This window comes from Ammospiza nelsoni, chromosome 5, assembly GCF_027579445.1.
Source record: "Ammospiza nelsoni isolate bAmmNel1 chromosome 5, bAmmNel1.pri, whole genome shotgun sequence".
NCBI classification, from domain to species: Eukaryota; Metazoa; Chordata; class Aves; order Passeriformes; family Passerellidae; genus Ammospiza; species Ammospiza nelsoni.
In genome coordinates this window covers 3,791,558-3,810,294 of record NC_080637.1, presented here as the reverse complement: position 1 = coordinate 3,810,294, position 18,737 = coordinate 3,791,558, and the positions used below count along the sequence as shown (strand labels likewise).

General features: G+C 49.0%; 1 protein-coding gene across 1 annotated transcript in view; it reads right to left on the bottom strand.

Moving 5' to 3' along the window:
* The window catches only part of PFKFB3 (6-phosphofructo-2-kinase/fructose-2,6-biphosphatase 3), a 47,546-nt gene extending 28,938 nt beyond the window's left edge, over positions 1 to 18,608 (bottom strand). Inside the window, exon 1 of the mRNA XM_059471801.1 lies at positions 18,463 to 18,608. Coding sequence (XP_059327784.1) covers positions 18,463 to 18,478 — 16 coding nt within the window. The 5' untranslated portion in view covers positions 18,479 to 18,608. The remainder of the gene's footprint in view (positions 1 to 18,462) is intronic.
* Positions 18,609 to 18,737: the final 129 nt, after the last annotated feature.

Below are 18,737 nucleotides of genomic sequence, written 5' to 3'. Positions count from 1 at the left end.
GGTTCAAACCTTATTTTCTTTTCAGTGGTTGGATTTGTGCCCTAACTTTAAGGTGTTTGGTTATACCTGGCTGAGTTAAAGGGTAGCGGGAAGGGAAATGGGAGTTGTAAATGCAATGCCTGGCTCTGATGAATATGGGGAAGAAGGAAGGAGGAGAGCCTGGATTCAATCTCAATTTATCAAATTAAAAGTAAAATCAATCAAGGTTTCCTCCACTGTCCTCAGAGAGGTGGAAATGCACATCCAAATGTGTCTTGGATGACCCAGTAAATGTTAAGACCAAAAATGGAGAGGTGTACAATGGGTGTCCATTAGCCAGGACTGATGACCCCAAAGGAGCCTCCCAGATGGAGGTTCATATTTAAGAAAGGAGCTTTATTTGTAATTTTAAAAAAATATTACATTCCATAGTTCTCAAAAAATATAATTTGGAGATAACACTCCGAAGCTGCAAATATCCATTAAAGCAGGGACATTTCACAAAGCTGGCAGGTCTGCTCAGAAACTGGTCCAGGAGGATTGAGCAACGTCCTGTGAAAGTTCCTGACTGTACAAGACTAGTGCAAAACAAAACTCACCCCATAAATGGGCTAAACCATAAAGATAATTGACTCCATAGGTGGTAGAGAGGGTAGATTTAGGGTAGATATTATAAATAAATTATTTACTGTGAGGATGGTGAGGCCCTGGCACTCAGAAGTTGTGGCTGCCCCATCCCTGGAAGTGTCCAAGGTTGGACAGGGCTCAAAGAGATGTATTTTTGTGGAAGGTGTCCCTGCCATGGCAGGGGTTGGAGCTGGATGAGTTTAAAGGTCACTTCCATCCCAGGCCATTCTGTGATTCTATGAAACACGGGTTTCTAAAAGTAGTTATGGGGTAATTAAATGGCAAGAGGTTGGGATATTCCAGTCTCAGGAATTTAATACTGGTTCTTCTTGAAATGAAACCTGGCTGCAGAAGTTCAGGCTCCGTCTTAATAACAAGGGTTAAAGAGTGCAGATCAGTCAGAAAGCCACAGTTCAGGTTTTGGCATTGTCAGAGCTTCTGAAAAGACAATATTCACATTATCTTGGCACTGGGTTGAGCCTTCTACTCCCAGGTACTTTTAGTTACATGAAAGGAACACTTCCCTGTTTGCACTGTTATTTTAAGCTGTGAAATTCCCCACTGAAAATCCTGGGATTGCTTTAGGGTGTAAATCCACAGGCTGCTGAACTTGACCGCAGGTTACCTCATCCCTAATCAAGAGGCCACAGCCACCTGCGACAAGGCACTGGTCCAGCAGAAAAATCCTGCTGCTCTGAGAGAAAAGTGTGTTTACAGGGCTGCTCTGTCGCCGCTGCCAGATCAGATGTTCCCCGTCCTGCTGCTGCCAGCAGAACTTGGCATGTGTTACCACAGTGCCTTCTCCGGGAAAACCAGCAGAATTACAGCCATGTGCTCATGTCGCAGACAACTTTCACGAAAAATCCTTTCCTTAGGATTTTTTCCTCCTGAGAAGCTGAGAGGCCTCAGGAACAAAATGTAAACAATGGTTATCTGCTGCTGTGGAATGCAACAGGTGCATCTGGGATTGGCCCATGTTGGTTGTTTCTAATTAATGGCCAATCACAGCACAGCTGGCTCGGACAGAGAATCTGAGCCACAAACCTTTGTTATCATTCCTTCTTATTCTATTCTTAGCCAGCCTTCTGATAAGAACCTTTTCTTCTATTTTTTAGTATAGTTTCAATGTAATATATATAATAAAATAATAAATCAGCCTTCTGAAACATGGAGTCAGATCCTCGTCTCTTCCCTCAACATAAGATCTCTGTGAACACAGTCACATGCTCACACCTGAACCAGACCTAATTTAGGATTTTAATGGTTTAACCCCAGCTGGGAACTCAGCCCCACTCACTCTGTCCCCCCCAGTAGGATAGGGGAGAGAACTGGAAGGTAAAAGTGAGAAAACTCATGGGTTGAGGTACAAACAGTTCAATGGGTAAAGCAAAGGCCACGTGCACAAGCAAAGCAAAACAAGGAATTCACTCCCCACTTCCCACAGGTTTCCAGTGATCCCCAGGAAAGCAGAGTTCCATCACATGCAGTGGTGACTTGGGATGGCAAACACCATCACCCCTTTCCTAAACACGACAAAATGTAATATTTTATGGAATATTTTTGGTCAGTTTGGGGTCAGCTGTCCTTGCTCTGTCCCCTCCCAACTCCTTGTGCCCCCCCAGCCTCCTTGCTGGTGGGGTGAGGAGCAGAAAAGCCTTGACTCTGTGTAAGCCCTGCTCAGCAAAAAACAAAAACATCTCTGTATTATCAACACTGTTTTGGCCACCAGTCAGAATCACAGAGCAGCTCCTCTGGAGAAAATCAACCTGTCCCAGCCCAAACCAGCACAGTGCTGCAAAGCAACGCAGCATTTTGGAGCTCTGATGGGAAGAACTAAGAATTCCAGCCCTCCTGTATGAGTAGATTGTTAGAGGATTTATTTTCATGGAGGTGCCCAGTGGCTGAAGCTAATTGTGCTTATGAAAACTTAATTCCCAGGTGGGATGCAGCTCTCCAGGTCTGCTGCCTGCAGGGCTCGGTGCTGGATGTGAAACCCCCCATGGATGATGAATCTGTTCAGCCCATGATCCCCCTCCGGAAATCTCAGCCTGTCATTATCCCCTGGACTTTGCTATTGAACGGTTTCCCAACTTCTCATTACCACCCACCTTTCATTAAGAGCCCGGATCGTTATCTCGTCATTGCAGGTTATTAAATCCAACAACAGCAAAGGCTGTGGCCTTTCTGCCGCTGACTCACCTCATTATGTAACAAGCCCGGGCCAGTGACAACCTCAGCATCGTCATGGTGACAGGGAAGCCTCTAAAAAACTTGTAGGCAATGATGTGGTGAAGTCAGATACACCAGAGATGCTGGGGAATCTCTTCAAAGTAATGCAAAAAAACCCTAAAACACAAAGCTCTGGGGGAGAGCTGGGTTTGTGTTTCTGAGCATCAAGGGGGATGTGCTTGTAGGCAGCAGTGGGCACCAGATTAACCACAGCCCAGGAAAAAAAGGGTATTTTTTAATCTCAGGTCTCAACCCCCGCTGCTAATCAGTTTGGCTCCTGATGCAGGGCCTTTTGGAGCAGCATCCCAGAAGGATGTGCACTGCCTGGGAGGCTCAGATGGAAAGGCTCCCCTGAGGGATGCTGAGCAGGGAGGAGGCGTTGATGCTCTCAGCTCCTGATGCTCTGCCTCCATCCACTGCAAAGCTGTGGATAGAGTTTGGGGAAGGATTTATGTAATTTTGAGGTGTCTACAAGGAATTGGTCACTTTTCACCACTTCTACCACCTGTGGAGGGAAATGGGCACTCATTTGCACAGGGAACAATCCAGCTGCCCTGCTGTGGGGACTGACCGCAAACCAGGGTAAGGTGTGTCCTGGAGGAGTTTGTGTCCTCTGAGCACGGAGGGGAACTCAGAGCTGTGCCCAAAACCATTCCACACACATCTCAGAGCTCGAGGTGACCCAAACCACAGGTCCTTGTCCAACCCAGAGCCCCATGCAGGGAGGCAGAGCAGAGCTTTGCATGTTGAAATTGTGTACGTGCCGAGAACCTTCCCACCCACACCTCACCTCTGCGAGCACGCCTGCCCCATGGACAGCCTGCTCACCCCTGCTTCCTCACAGGGCTGGCGTGACCCAGACAATGCTTGCCCAACAGGGGCCCACACGCCCCGGCTCTGGCCAGGGAGAGCCACTTTGGGACCAGCAGCACCCCCGGGGCTGAGCTGTGCCCTGGATCTGCCTCCCCAAGGGCTCCTCTCTCCATTCAGCTGCTGGAAACCACAAGGTGAGCTCTAAGTGTCCCACTTCTCCAGAGTGCTGCCATGTGCTTTTAAACTCCAGGCCTGCAGGCACTGCTTGTAGGAGCTCTGTGAAAGACAGGTGAGAGGGAAAGTGTGGGGTCAACAAGCTGAAATTTAGAATAGTAAGGGCCAGTTTTGTTCCCATATCTTTTGCTGGAGCTCCTTACAGTCACAGTCTCTCTCAGAGAACCTCCAATTTCCTAACATCTCTCCTAACCAAGTTTTGGACCCAAATCACTGGAGTCAGATCACACAGATTGCTGGAATGCAGAAATTAAATAACCAAATTTCCTTATCATGATTTTCTTAAAATTCTTCCACTTACAGAGCAATGATTTTAGTGCATTTAAGTCCAAGCATATGATTTTAATTTGTGTGTTTCATTTACTTTTTTTCTATGCCAAGGAGACCTGGCTGGGGGAGAAAAAAATTTCTAAAATTATTAAAAAACATCTACAGAATTTGTTTCTTCTTTCTCTGATATTTTCCAATCAGACATGAAAAATATTAATGGAAAATGTCTCTGGAATTTTGGGGCAAGCTGAAACAATATGGGGAGCTTGCTGCCAACATATTTTCTCAAATACATTTATATTTTCCAACCCGCAATGACAAGCTGTTAACAGCTCCTTGTGGGGGGGAAAAAAAAGGAAAACTGAGCTGAATGTTTAGATTTCTGCCCTGGAGTTTAACAGGGAGCAGCAAAGCAGCATCTGGGTGCCTGGCAGGGGTCACAAGGAAAGATGCTGTGCTTCAGAGCATTGTGAGGGCTTCAGTTTTCTCCTAAATAATTGCTGTTACTTGAGCTGAGAGCCAGAGCCAGGAGGGCGTGGCACAGGTGGAAACACATCTTGGCCATTGATTATGACTCATCCTCACTGAATAAAACTGGAGATGGGGGAAAACCACTTTTGTTGTGTCTGCTTTAGCATTTCCAGCAACACCACCCGTTAGGGAATCACAGAATGGTTTGGGTTGGAAGGGACATAAAAGATTACCCAGTTTCACCCCTTTCATTATCCCAGGTTCTCCAAGACCCACCCAACGTGGCCTTGGGCACTTCCAGGGATCCAGGGGCAGCCACAGCTGCTCTGGGCACCCTGTGCCAGCACAAACTCTGTGCCACAAATAGGACACCTCTCAAAACAAACAGATGACCCCAGGACAGGGGCTCACCTCACATTTCCATCCCCCTGTGCCCCCCTGCACAGCTCTGGTGGGTTCCTGCTCCCTGCACGTCCCTGGGCTGACACCTGTGGTGACAGCACGGCCACAGCCAGGGTTTCACATTTCCCAGCCCAGCTGTTTACCCAGAGCTCAGCCCGAAGGAAAACAACTGCTAGACAGTCAACAAGAGATCTGAGGGACACCCGACTCCTGGGCAGGCTTTCCTGCCAGCTTCCCTGTAAAGGAGAGCCAGGCTCAGGCTCAAGGCATGACCTCCCTTCAGTTCATGTTGTTGTTAACCAGGCTGGGACAGCGCCAGCCTCCTGATTGACGGGCACCTTTCACCCACTGCCGGCTGCAATGCTTGTGGTGCCTCAGGGGATCCAGGATGGTCACTGGGGCACTGGGAGATACAGTTTGTACCCATGGAGCAGAGCCCAGAGCAATTCCCAAACCTGCCAGCCACGCAAAAACAGCTGTGGCTAAGGGGGCTCCCACCAGGATGGGTTGGTGTGACCGTGTTCACAGGGGTCCCAGGATGAGGGAAGAGATGAGGATCTGACTCCATGTTTCAGAAGGCTTGATTTATTATTTTATTATATATATTATATTAAAACTGTGCTAAAATAATAGAAGAAATTATTTAATCAGCTAGCTGAGAATAGAAAAAGAATGAAAACAAAAGCTTGTGGCTATGCCCTAACACCTCAACCAGACTGCAGCACCAAGTGCCATGTCCAGTCCCACAATCTTCAGATGATCAGAATTACCTTCTGATCCACCTTCTGAAGACTGGAGTCTTTCATTCTATCCCTGACTCAACAGCATCAGGAGGTGTTCAGCTCAGTTTTTGGGGATATCTAAATTCTAAGCCTGTAATTAAAGCCAGGCAGTGCTTGAGGAGGGGCTTGCGACCGTGTTCACAGGGGTCTGAGAATGAGGGGAGAGACGAGGATCTGACTCCATGTTTCAGAAGGTTTGATTTATTATTTTATGATATATATTACATTAAAACTATACTAAAAGAATAGAAGAAAGGATTTAATCAGAAGGTTAGATAAGAATAGAAAAAGAAAGAATGAATAACAAAGGTTTGTGTATTGGACAGATAGTTCGAGCCAGCTGACTGTGATTGGCCATTAATTAGAAACAACCACATGAGACCAATCCCAGATGCACCTGTTGCATTCCACAGCAGCAGATAACCATTGTTTACATTTTGTTTCTGAGGCCTCTCAGCTTCTCAGGAGAAAAAATTCTAAGGAAATGATTTTTCATAAAAGATGTCTGTGACAGATTTGGGATGAAGGTGGGGCAGCCAGAGGGCCACAGGAGCTGTAGCACCTGCAGGACATGCTTAGAGCATGGATGTGCTGTGCCCCTAAACACTGGCGCTCATTCCAGACCCAACCAGCTGAATATCCCTGAAAACCCATTTCAAACACACCTCAAACCCATTCCAACCCCATTCCAAACCCACCTGAGCCCAGAGCAGAGCAAGCACAGCTCCCTTGCACACGTGCAGGAGCGCATGCAGCCGCCCCAGCCCTGGCAGCCTCCAGTGCCTCGGGATGGCACTCACAAATCTGGTCCTCTTGCATTCAGGCAGAGCCAGTCATCGATGACAGGGGTGACTAAAGCTCAGCACTGGCACATGCCAGCCCCATCCCACGCTGCTGCCTTGTCCCATCTTGCCTGCAGCTGGGCCACCCAGCCCCGTGTGACAGCACAGCCAAGCCAGGCTGGAAAAGGTAACCTCAGGTCGTCCAGAATTTGGGCTAGGAAAGTCACATCCATAAAAATGAATGCTTCCCACCCTCGTGCCTTCCACCTAATTGCAGCTGTTGCAACAGCCCTACATGATCTAATGGTTTATTGCATTGTTCTTTTATTTATGGTGTAAATGTTTTGGACGTGATCGGTTTCTCAGCAGCTCAGCTGCACTCAAAAATTGTTAAGAGAAGAAAAAAAAAAGGGAAAGGAGAAACACGGCAGCAACCAGAGGTGGTTTAATGTTTAAGGGGAACAAAGGCTTTGCTGACTGTGCTCCCCTGTGCACATGATCTTCACAGCTGGCAGGAGGTGGAAATCCATTCCCTGCCTTTGGCAAAGCCACCTTGGAGAAAAAAATAAACACAAAAATCACTGCTGGCAGGTGCCTCTTCTGCCTCAACTCATCTGAGCCTGCTCAGCTTGGCTCAGCAACATGGAGATTTTGGTGGTGAAGCTACTTCTGAGTCCTTCTTGCCCACCCCAAAACCTTGTCCTCAGCTGGGATCCAGCTGGAAATGGACCCAGGCTGGAAAAAAAAATCCAAACCCTACCATTTATTTTTCTTTATTATGATTCTGTATACTGTTTATTCAATAAATTTATTTTTCTTTATTTTGCTGTGAATGGGAATGTTGTTTTGTGAGCATGGATCCATCCCTGGAGCACTTGGTGTTGGCATAAAGCCATCCCACACTCCTTTTGTGGAAGGGCTTTATCAGGAGCGTGCCTAAGTCCAAATCACAGCCTCAGCTATGTCCTGCTGCTCCTGTGAGAAATCCCTTGCTAATAAGGAGGATTTCTAAGGAAGTCAGTATGAAGGAGAAAATAAAAAACAAATAAAATTCTCAAATTTCTGCTCCAGCTATGTTAGAGCCTCCTACTGGCATTAAGGTGAGTGCTTGCCTGGGTCATACCTGGCATGAAGTAATGAGTTTCCTCCAAATAAATTCATATTGGTGACTGAGGAGCCTTTATTCTGCACTTGTACCAGTGACCTGGCAGTGCCCACTTGCATTTTTGGGGTGGAAAAGTTTGGTCTCCTGAGCACAGAACTCAGCAGTTGTTCAGTCCTCACCTTCAAGCCCACGAGCAGGAGCCAGAGCAACCCTGCTTATCCCCCAGTAAAGGCAGCTGAAACATCCTGGCTGAACAGAAACTGAAACTGGGAAGCCACATCCCTCCTTGGGGCTCATGGATTTGGGAGCAGGAGACAAAATACCCAATTTTCCTCCCAGTACTGATGTGGTTTTGGGCTCACCTAGGAACAGAGGCCAGACAAAGTTAAAATAATAAAAATGGGTATATTTAATGAAGGGCCTTCAGGTACATTAAGGGCAGACAAAGTGTCCCCAAGGGGCTACACCCAAAAATGAAAAACCCAACAAGTTTTTTAGTCATATATGAGTTTGGTCTGTTTGCATATCAGGGGTTAATGAAGTCATATACCCCCATTTTGCTTCCCCCAATTCACTTTTGTTTAGACTTTTGGGGGCTTAAGGCTGTAGGGAATCCTTGGATCTGAGGTCCAGAGGGATTGTTCTGTCCCACCAAAATGTAAAAGACATTTTGTGAAGCTAACTAACACTTTATATGGAGTAGACAAAACCTCCCCAATAGGCTACACCCAAAAATGAATGACAGTAACAAGTTTTTCAGATGTAAATGAGTTTGGTCCACTTGCCCATCATGGGTTAATGAAGTCACATACCCCCAGTTTGCTTCCCCCCCTGCAAATTCACTTGGAGAATCCCCCAAATTCACTTTTGTTTAGACTTTTGGGGATCTGAGGCTGCAGGGTGTGCTTGAAACTCAGGCCCAGAGAGATTGCTTCATCTGACCAAATTTTGAAGACATTTTGTGAAGTTTGTTAAGCTAACTAACACTTTATATGGAGTAGACAAAGCCTCCCCAAGGGGCTACACCCAACAAGATTTTCAGACATGTATGAGTTTGGCCCATTTGCCTACCAGGGGTTAATGAAGTCACATACCCCCAGTTTGCTCCTCATCTCAATTTTATTTAGACTTTTCAGGATCTGAGGCTGCAGGGTGTGCTTGGATCTCAGGCCCAGAGGGATTGCTTCGTCTGACCAAATTTTGAAGACATTTTGTGAAGTTTGTCAAGTTAACTAACACTTTATAGGGAGTAGACAAAAGTACACCCAAAATAAATGACAGTCACAAGTTTTTCAGACATATATGAGTTTGGTCCGTTTGCATATCAGGACTTAATGAAGTTTAGACTTTTGGGGATCTGAGGCAGTAGGGTGTGCTTGGATCTCAGGCCCAGAGAGATTGCTTCATCTGACCAAATTTTGAAGACATTTTGTGAAGTTTGTGAAGCCAACTAACACTGTACATGGAGTTCGGGGTTCTGTGCTAACGCAGGACAGGATATGAAAAACACAAGGGCCCGAGTCACCAGCACCGCGGGGAGGGACTGACAGATTATCCGCGTTGTTTACCAGCCTCAGCTGCTCTCGGGGCTTCCTGGAAAGCGCAGCAAAGGGCACCCACCCACACCCACACCCACACCCACACCCACACACACACACACACACACACACACACACACAGAGCAGGGTTCCTGCACGCTCCCTTCACGTGTTTGCCGAGCCCGGAGCGCTCCCGGAGGGATCGGGGCCTGCGGGGCCCGTGGGGCGGCCCTGCCAGCACAGCCGCTGAAATGATAAATGCAGCTGGTAAACAAGCCTGCCCCGGTGCCCTGGGAAAGGCTCTGCTGGCGTCCCATGGGGTAAACAGGCTCCAGCGGCGGCTGGAGGGGACAGGAATAAATAAATAACTCGGGCTGGGTGAAGGGATGCAGCTGTTCCACACCAGCCCAGAGTGGGGCTGGGGCTGCACAAGGACATGGCAATGCCCCCTTTTCTCCATGAATTACCACCTCCTTTCCTTCCACCTCCTTCCCCATCACTCCTTCCCCATCATCCCTTCCCCATCACCTCCTTCCCCATCACCCCTTCCCCATCACCCCTTCCCCACCACCCCTTCCCCATCACCTCCTTCCCCATCACCTCCTTCCCCATCACCTCCTTCCCCATCATCCCTTCCCCATCTCCTCCTTCCCCATCATCCCTTCCCCATCACCCCTTCCCCATCACCCCTTCCCCATCACCTCCTTCCCCATCACCTCCTTCCCCATCACCCCTTCCCCATCACCTCCTTCCCCATCATCCCTTCCCCATCTCCTCCTTCCCCATCATCCCTTCCCCATCACCCCTTCCCCATCACCCCTTCCCCATCACCTCCTTCCCCATCACCCCTTCCCCATCACCTCCTTCCCCATCATCCCTTCCCCATCACCCCTTCCCCATCACCTCCTTCCCCATCACCCTTTCCCCTTCACCCCTTCCCCATCATCCCTTCCCCATCACCCCTTCCCCAGCAGCATCATTTCTCACCAAACCATCTCACAAGGAGATATTTGTCTGTCTCAGCTCACCCCCTCTGTCCTCAGATATTCTTTTTCAGGGCTGAGCAAAGCTGTCCTTGATTTCCAACCCCAATGAACATCTCTCCAGTGGGGTTTTAACACCCTGCTCCTGCCCATCAAACCCACAGGGGTTGATTTGGAAGCTCTGCACTGCACTACCATGAAGTTTGCACAAGTAATATCCTCAAAATGCACCTGCACAGGGCACACACACCTCAGGATGCTGTGGCACGGCCAGGATTGGTGCAGACAGAGCTGGATCCGTGGGTATGAGCAGCTAAAGGCACCATCAGCACAGCCTCCAGCCCATCTCAGCCCTCCTGTGCCTCAGTTTCCCCTGCCTCAATTGATGAAGCTGGAAAACGCCCAACAAGGAGGAAAGGACTGGGGAGGGGGGGAATAAAAAGGTCTCAGCAGTCAATTCTGAACAAACAGCATGAAGTCCCAGAAGTTGTTGTTGTTATACTATTATTATTATCATTATCATTATCATTATTATTATTATTATTACTATTATTATTAACAATAATAATAATGATTAAGAGAAACCAAAAGGAAAGCCCAATTCCATGATGTTTTAGCAAGAGGGTGGCATACAAAATTTTTCTGGGTTTTCTGGTCTGGATGGTGCTGCTTCCTCAGCACCAAGGAAGGGCACATCTCACTCCAGGCCCTGTAGTTTTGGAAGAGGTTTAATCTCCAAACCTCTTGGGTTTGGAGGGGTTTAATCTCCAAACCTCATGGGACAGGGTTGGCAATAGCAAGGAGATATTTTCAGAATTGGGTATGTGGAAAAGGACAAAATGAGAGGGATTTTGCTCTCCAGGAAGGAGAAAACTGGGGAATAGCTTTTGGCCTGGGAAAGGATGCCATGGAGAGGATAACAGCTGTTCTTTATAGCAAGGAATATTTAAGGTTTATACAAGATATGCTGCCCCAGTGGAATCCTAATTAGTGGCATCCTTGCCAGGACAAGGAATTCTCCAGGGGAAAACACAAAGGAAACCTAAATCTGCTTGTGTGGGCTTCATCTTGACTCCCTGTCACTATAGGACACGAGAGAACACAAGCTCACACCGCTGCTCTCAAGGTGAAGGATAAAGGAAGTTTATTTTCTGACTCCAACATTTATAGTTTTCCAAGAGTGACAGTGGATTGGAGGGTGACAGTGCCACCTCTCCAATGACACTGGACAAACCCTCACCCCATCAAATTTCTCCTCCTCCATAAAGGAATGCAAAACAATGAGTTATTTACAGAAAGTGTGTGAGAAAGTTTGCTACAAGAATTTCAACATCAGAAGGCTTAGAAAATCTTAAAACACCAGGGTGACAATTCCCAACTGGGGACTGTGCCCCATCCTTTTTATTTTTTACCCAACTTAGAATGGAGTTATGATGGGGATCAGAATCAGGTGCCCTGCAGAGATGTGAGTGCCTGCACGCACGCACCAGGAAAACAGGGATCACACCTTGCTGGCTGCTGGTTTTGAAATCCTCCCACGTCCCTCCATGAAGAAAAAAAACCCTGTGGTCATCTGATTTAAAGCCTTTGGAGCTGTTTTGTGCCGAGATCAATTTCTCCATCACAGAGGGTGTGTTGGGGAAAGGTTCAGCAGGGCAGCAGCTCTGCTGGCGAGGCTCCCAGTGGCACAGGGATGGTGGGGTGACAGGTGGAGAAGGGGTCTGGGGGGTTTGTGGTGGGATTTCAGCACTGGGGTGAAGCCCAAGCCCAATCTGAGCTGCTCTCCTGTGTGATATAACCACTGAGCTTGGTTTCAGCTGGTGGCTGGAGATGCAGCAGAGGAGAATCCTTCCCCATCCCTGCCAGGAGGGAGGCAGGATGGCAAAAGGAGGGGTTTTCCAGCATCCTGAGCTGCTTGGTGAGGTGCTGGCCCTGGCAGGGAGGTTACAGGTGTGCCTGCCTGCTCCCAGGTTGGGCCATGAGCATGTACCTTCAATATTGTTATGTGGTTTAACTCCCAGACTCAGGGAGTCTGAGAGGTGCTCACAACCCATATCTGTCCTGTCCCCACCAGCTGGTTTCTGTGGAGTCATCAGAATGCAGAGCAGGTCCCAGAAATCTCACTGCAGCCTTTAGAACCCTCCTGCAAGAGTTTCTAGTGGAAGGGTGGTCCCACCTGCACCTGGTGGCAGCCAGGGCTGTCCCACCTGGCCACCACAGCCTGGGATGTGCTCCTCTGCACCAGCACCTTGAGATGTGGTGGCCTCTGCTGCTTGGTTTGGCATGACCCAGTGAGTGATAATGCGAACAAAACCATGCATGGTGACCCTGAAATCCATTAAAATCTCCCCATGAGTGGCCATAAATGCTAAAGAAAGTGCAAAGGCCAAGGGGCAATGGAAAGGTCGTGGTCAGCCAGGGCTTTCTTGGAGGTGCAGGGAGGGGTGAGATGGGGGACAGACACCTGCTCCTTTGGGTGAGGTGAAAGGGGATAAAGCTAAACCAAGAGCCAGAGTGAAAATACCACAGTGAGAAACACAGGCCAGGGGACACAGCAGGATGGGAGGGGACTTCCAGCCTTCCAGGGAAGGTGTTCAGTGAAAACAAGGTGCTGGTTTGGCTCAGGCACGGGCCTGTGAGTCAGGGGAGCCAGGGCCAGTTCTGCCACACGTTCCCTCCCTGCTCCTTGAGCAGACACCCACGGTGTCACTGTCACCAGGGAGCTGCAGCTGGCAGGACCCCCCCAGGCAGCTCCTGACTCCTCACATGGCTTCTTCTCTGCATCCATCAGTGCTTAAAAATCCTGCCCAGTGCCTCTGACAGGAAATCCTGGATAAAACCTTTTCCAGGGCTGCCAGGAAGCCACGGCGTCAAGGAGTGATGGGTGACAAAGGCAGCAGCATGTGGGACTGCAATCCAGAAACCCTCCCAAAGTGATGAGATACAGACTGAGAGAGATGAGATGTTCAGCCTCGAGAAGGCTTTGGGCAGATCTCAGAGCCCTTTCCAGTGCCTGAAGGGAACCAATTTTTAAAAGGGACAAATTTTTAGCAGGGTGTGTTGCAATAGGACAAGGGCTGATGGTTTCAAAGTGAAAGAGGGTTGGTTTATATAAGGAAGAAATTTATATATAAAAATTATATATATATATAAATTATATATAGATATAAATTATATATTATTTTATATATTATTTATATATAATATATATTATATAAAATTTATTACTATATTAAATTTATATATAATTCAAATATATTATATATAAATATATAAATTTTATATTATATATATTATTTGTATATAATTTATATTATATATATAAATTTTTATATATATAAAATTTATATATAGAGAAATTTATATAAGGATGAAATTTTAATATATAAATTATATAGAATATATATTATTTATATATACTATTATTTTTATATATACTATTATATATATATAAATGTATATAAATGTGTATATATATATATATATATATAAATGTATTTATATAAGGAAGAAATTGTTTATGATGAGGGTGGTGAGACCCAGGCACAGGTTGCTCAGAGAGGTGGTGGATGCCCCATCCCTGGAAGTGTTCAAGGTGAGGCTGGAGTGGACTTTGAGTAACCTGATTGTGCACAAGATATTCTGGCCCTGTCAGAGGCTTTGGAACTGTGTGATCTTTTACATCCTTCCCAACCCAGACTGTTCCATGCTTCTATCATCCTGTGTTCATTCCCTGCTCACTGCCTTTCACTCTTATCTCCAGCTCCTTCCCAGCCAGCAGCACAGGGGTTTCATTTGTCCTTTGACAGATGACAAATGTCCTGCTGGCTGGCAGTGCCCTGCCAGCTTATCACCTGCACTCTCCCAGGCTCCCTCGCGTCAGCTGCAGTAATTAAATCACATTTTTCAGGAAGGGCACTTTGGGTGAAAACTCCCAGCACCTCCAGATAGCAGAGCTGCAGCCACAGTGCCAGGGTGGTGGCACTGCCTGGGGATCAGGGCTCTCTCCGTGCTCCCAGATGATGCAGCAATGCTGGGAGAAATTAATTTCTGTCCTAAGCTCGTTCCTCCTGGCTGTGCTTGAGCGCCCTGCTAGAAATACCTTTCTTTAATATCTGAAACTGCCAAATGCCTTGAGGTTGTTCCTCCTGGCTGTGCTTGAGCACCCCTCCTAGAAATACCTTTCTTTAAACTCTGAAACTGCCAAATGCCTTGAAGTCAGCTAAATGGCAGCTGTGACACAGCCAGGGAGTGCAGATCCTGTGGCAATGCCATTGGCTAAGATGCCCGAGGAGAAAGGAGGCAGAACAGAGCCAAGGCAACCAGGATTTCACAGGAAAGGTCTCCAAAGCTGCAAGCAGTGAGAAACCAGCCAGAACAGGGGTGGAGTTTGCATTTTCCACTACAGGATGCTCCATTTCCACACACAGGGGGTGCAAAGACAGCTGAGAGCCTCCAAAATGCTCATCCCAAAGTGTCCCTGTGCCTTAAGAGGGTCTGCAGAGCAGCAGCCTTGGGCAGAGCCTCCTCTTTGCTGCCTGGATCAGCTCTGAGGTGAGATGCTGTGTGACAGTGCTCACAGGGGTCTCAGGATGAGGGAAGAGACAGAGGTCTGACTCTATGTTTCAGAAGGCTTGATTTATTATTTTCTTATATATATTACATTAAAACTGTACTAAAAGAATAGAAGAAAAGGTTTCATCTCAGAAGGCTGGCTAAGCTAAAAATAGAAAGGAAAAAATGAATAACAAAGGTTTGTGGCTCGGACTCTCTGTCCAAGCCAGCTGAATGTGATTGGCCATTAATTACAAACATCCAACATGGGCCAATCACAAATCCACCTGTTCCATTCCACAGCAGCAGATAATCATTGTTTACATTTTGTTCCTGAGGCCTCTCAGCTTCTCAGGAGGAAAAAATCCTAAGGAAAGGATTTTAAATGAAAAGATGTCTGCGACAATGCTGTTCCCAAAAGGCTCCTGGAGTAAAGGCCCAGCCTCCTTGCCAAGCTGCCTGGGGTCCCCAGGAACATGGCCAGATCCCAGCCCAGCTGAAGCCACCACCTTGAAAAAGGATTTTTATGCACCAAACTGAACTAGAAGGAAAATATCTTCACACCCACCTGCACACTCAGCACGTGCACAGCTTGCTGTGGGCAGCTTTTGAAGAGCAGCCACAAGGCCAAGCTCTCCACAGCCCTCCTGCCTTGGTGGCTTGTGGATGTGTCCCTGGGAGCCCAGCAGCAGCCACTGAGCAGTGCTCCAGGCAGGGCTGGTGCTGTGGGGATGCTCTGAGCTGAGGTTGAAGGCTGCAGCCAGGTCACAGCACTGCCAAGCCACCACTAAACCATGTCCCCAAGCGCCACATCTGCATGTCTTAAATCCCTCCAGGATGGTGACTCCACCAGTCCCCCAGGCACTGCTTTTCCAGTGCTTGACTGTGGCATCCACATTTCCTGAAAAATCCCTTCACCCAGGATTTCCCTCCTGGGAAGCTGAGAAGCCTCAGAAAAAAAGGAAACAATTATCTCATTTGCTTCTCCTGTGTTTTGCTCACAGGTGGAATGTGGTTGGAGATTGTTTACCCACAGGTGATTGTTCATTGTTTTCATGTGAATTATTTTGACTCATTGGCCAAGCTGTGTCAGATCTCTGGAAAGAGTCACGAGTTTTCATTATTATCTTTTTAGCCTTCTGTAAGTATCCTTTTTGTATTCTTTAGTATAGTATCCTTTAATATGATATAGTAGATAAAATAATAAATTAGCTTTCGGAGAACGTGGAGTCAGATTCATCATTCCTCCCCTCGTCTGGGGACTCCTCAAATACAATACTTGACAACTCTTGTGGTGACAAAATTATTCCTAAACACACCAGCAATGGATAAAACTTATCCACACGGCCTCTCTGCCCCCTTGGAGCTGCAGGCTGATGCACGGAGCTGCCGAGAGCCGCTCTGGCATTTCAAGGTTGACCTCTAGGGGAAGTTTGGAGGCAGACACGGCTGCCACGGTGCCACAAGGGCTGCAGAACCGAGGTCAGCTGTGCCAGCAAATCCGGCAGCGATGGCAACCACAGCACGGTGTCCCAAAACACCCGATCCAGGTGGAAAAGCATCAATTGCTGCAAATGCACCCTATGTCCCCAAACGCTGGAGCTCTGCCCTTCATTCCACCCCAGCAGGGCCACGGAGCTGCCCAAAACGCAGGACAAATACCCCCAGTCCCTCCCTGCTCCCCAGCCCCGCTCTTTTAGAGCCTCACACGCTCCTTCCTCCCCAGCATCTCTCCCTCTGCTCCCAATTAATCCACTCATCACCTAGAATTAAGCAGAGCCCTGCAATCGAGCTGCGAGGGTGTGAAGCACATCACGCTGTGCTCACCTTCCAAAGGCAGCACAAACCTTGCCGGCTCTGGGAGCATCACTGCGGGCACCCCCGAACATCCTCCAAATCACAAACCCAGCCTCTCCCCGCCGGTTCCGTCCCCTCCCCGCTGCTTTGCGATGTGCCAGCGCCAGTGTGTGACACCTCTGTCCCTGCCCCGCCGGCCGGAGCACCTGGGTGCGATGCTGGGCAGGACATTCCGCCCGTGTCCTTGCACATCCCGAGTTAACCCTGCCTCCTGGAAAAGACTTTTCCCTTCCATTTCTCCGAAAGAAACCACCACAAGCACCCCACTCTGTGTCCCACCGATTCTCTCTGCAAAGCGGAGGAGGTGACATTTCAGAGTCTCTGCCTCACAGCAGCACGGAGAGGATGGAAACTCCTCCACAGCAGCGCAGGAGCACCTGCAGGGCTTTAGATCCCATATCTGAGCACCCAGCAGGGCTTTAGGTCCCATATCTGAGCACCCAGCAGGGCTTTAGGTCCCATATCTGAGCACCCAGCAGGGCTTTAGGTCCCATATCTGAGCACCCAGCAGGGCTTTAGGTCCCATATTTGAGTACCCAGTAGGGCTTTAGGTCCCATATTTGATGCTTCTTGCCCACACTGCCAAGCCAGGGGGTGGCAAGTGGGGATTTCTGCGGAAAAGGGATGGTATTGGGGTGCAGATCTGAGGTGTTAAGCCTGCCTCCCCTGGCTTGTCTGTCTCTTGGAGAAGACTTTTCCCCTTCCATTTCTCCAAAAGAAACCACTCCAAGCATCCCTACTCTGTGTCCCACCGATTCTCTCTGCAAAGCGGAGGAGGTGACATTTCAGAGTCTCTGCCTCACAGCAGCCCGGAGAGGATGGAAACTCCTCCACAGCAGCACAGGAGCACCTGCAGGGCTTTAGGTCCCATATTTGATGCTTCTTTCCCACACTGCCAAGCCAAGGGGGTGGTGAGTGGGGATTTCTGTGGAAAAGGGATGGTTTGGGGTGCAGATCTGAGGCACGGAAGGTGAGGGCTGTTTACCTGCCCTGTCTCTCCTTCCAGCCCCTCCCAAGGACACAAATGCCCGCAGGCTGCCGGCTCTCGGCTGCATCGTCCCCAGCAGCATCCCCTGGCCAGAAACACCCGCTGCCCTCCGTCCCCAGCCCCTGAGGGAGGACACAGACGGAAAACCCCACGGGAAAGGCGGAGAGGGCAGAGCCGCCCTTTTCAGGCTGCACAGAGCACACCCACACAGCCTCAGGGGTGTCCCCATCCATCCTGCCCCAAAGCCGGGCACAGACAGGGGCTCCCATCGCCCACCCTGCAGGAGCCACCCCTGCATGCCCAGGTAATCCCTGAGTGCCCAGGCCGTCCCTGGATGCCCAGGCAATCCCTGCATGCCCAGGTAATCCCTGAGTGCCCAGGCAATCCCTGGATGCCCAGGCAATCCCTGAGTGCCCAGGTGGTCCCTGGATGCCCAGGCAATCCCTGAGTGCCCAGGCCGTCCCTGCATGCTCAGGCAATCCCTGAGTGCCCAGGTAATCCCTGGATGCCCAGGTAATCCCTGAGTGCCCAGGTAATCCCTGAGTGCCCAGGCAATCCCTGCATGCCCAGGTAATCCCTGGATGCCCAGGTAATCCCTGAGTGCCCAGGTAATCCCTGAGTGCCCAGGCAATCCCTGCATGCCCAGGTAATCCCTGGATGCCCAGGCAATCCTTGGATGCCCAGGTAATCCCTGAGTGCCCAGGCAATCCCTGGATGCCCAGGCAATCCCTGGATGCCCAGGTAATCCCTGAGTGCCCAGGCCGTCCCTGCATGCCCAGGCGGTCCCTGGATGCCCGGGTGGTCCCTGTGCGAGCATGCCGGGATGCTGCCCACCCCTCCATCCCTACCTTTGCGGAACGGCATGGAGCGGGAGGAGGCAGGGCTGGCTCGGACGCCTGGGTTCCTCGGATGCGGACGCCTTCTCTTAGATAAAGACACACACACAAAAATAATATATATTTCTTCTGTATCTCGATTTCTTTCCTTCCTCCTCCGTCTTTCAGGAGGAAACGGACATATTTGGGCAAAGCCCGGCAGAAACCAGCGTCATTCCGAGGGTGGCACTGCAGAAGGGAGGAAGTTCTTGCAGTTTCAGAGCTTTTAACCCTTCGCTTCCCGGACA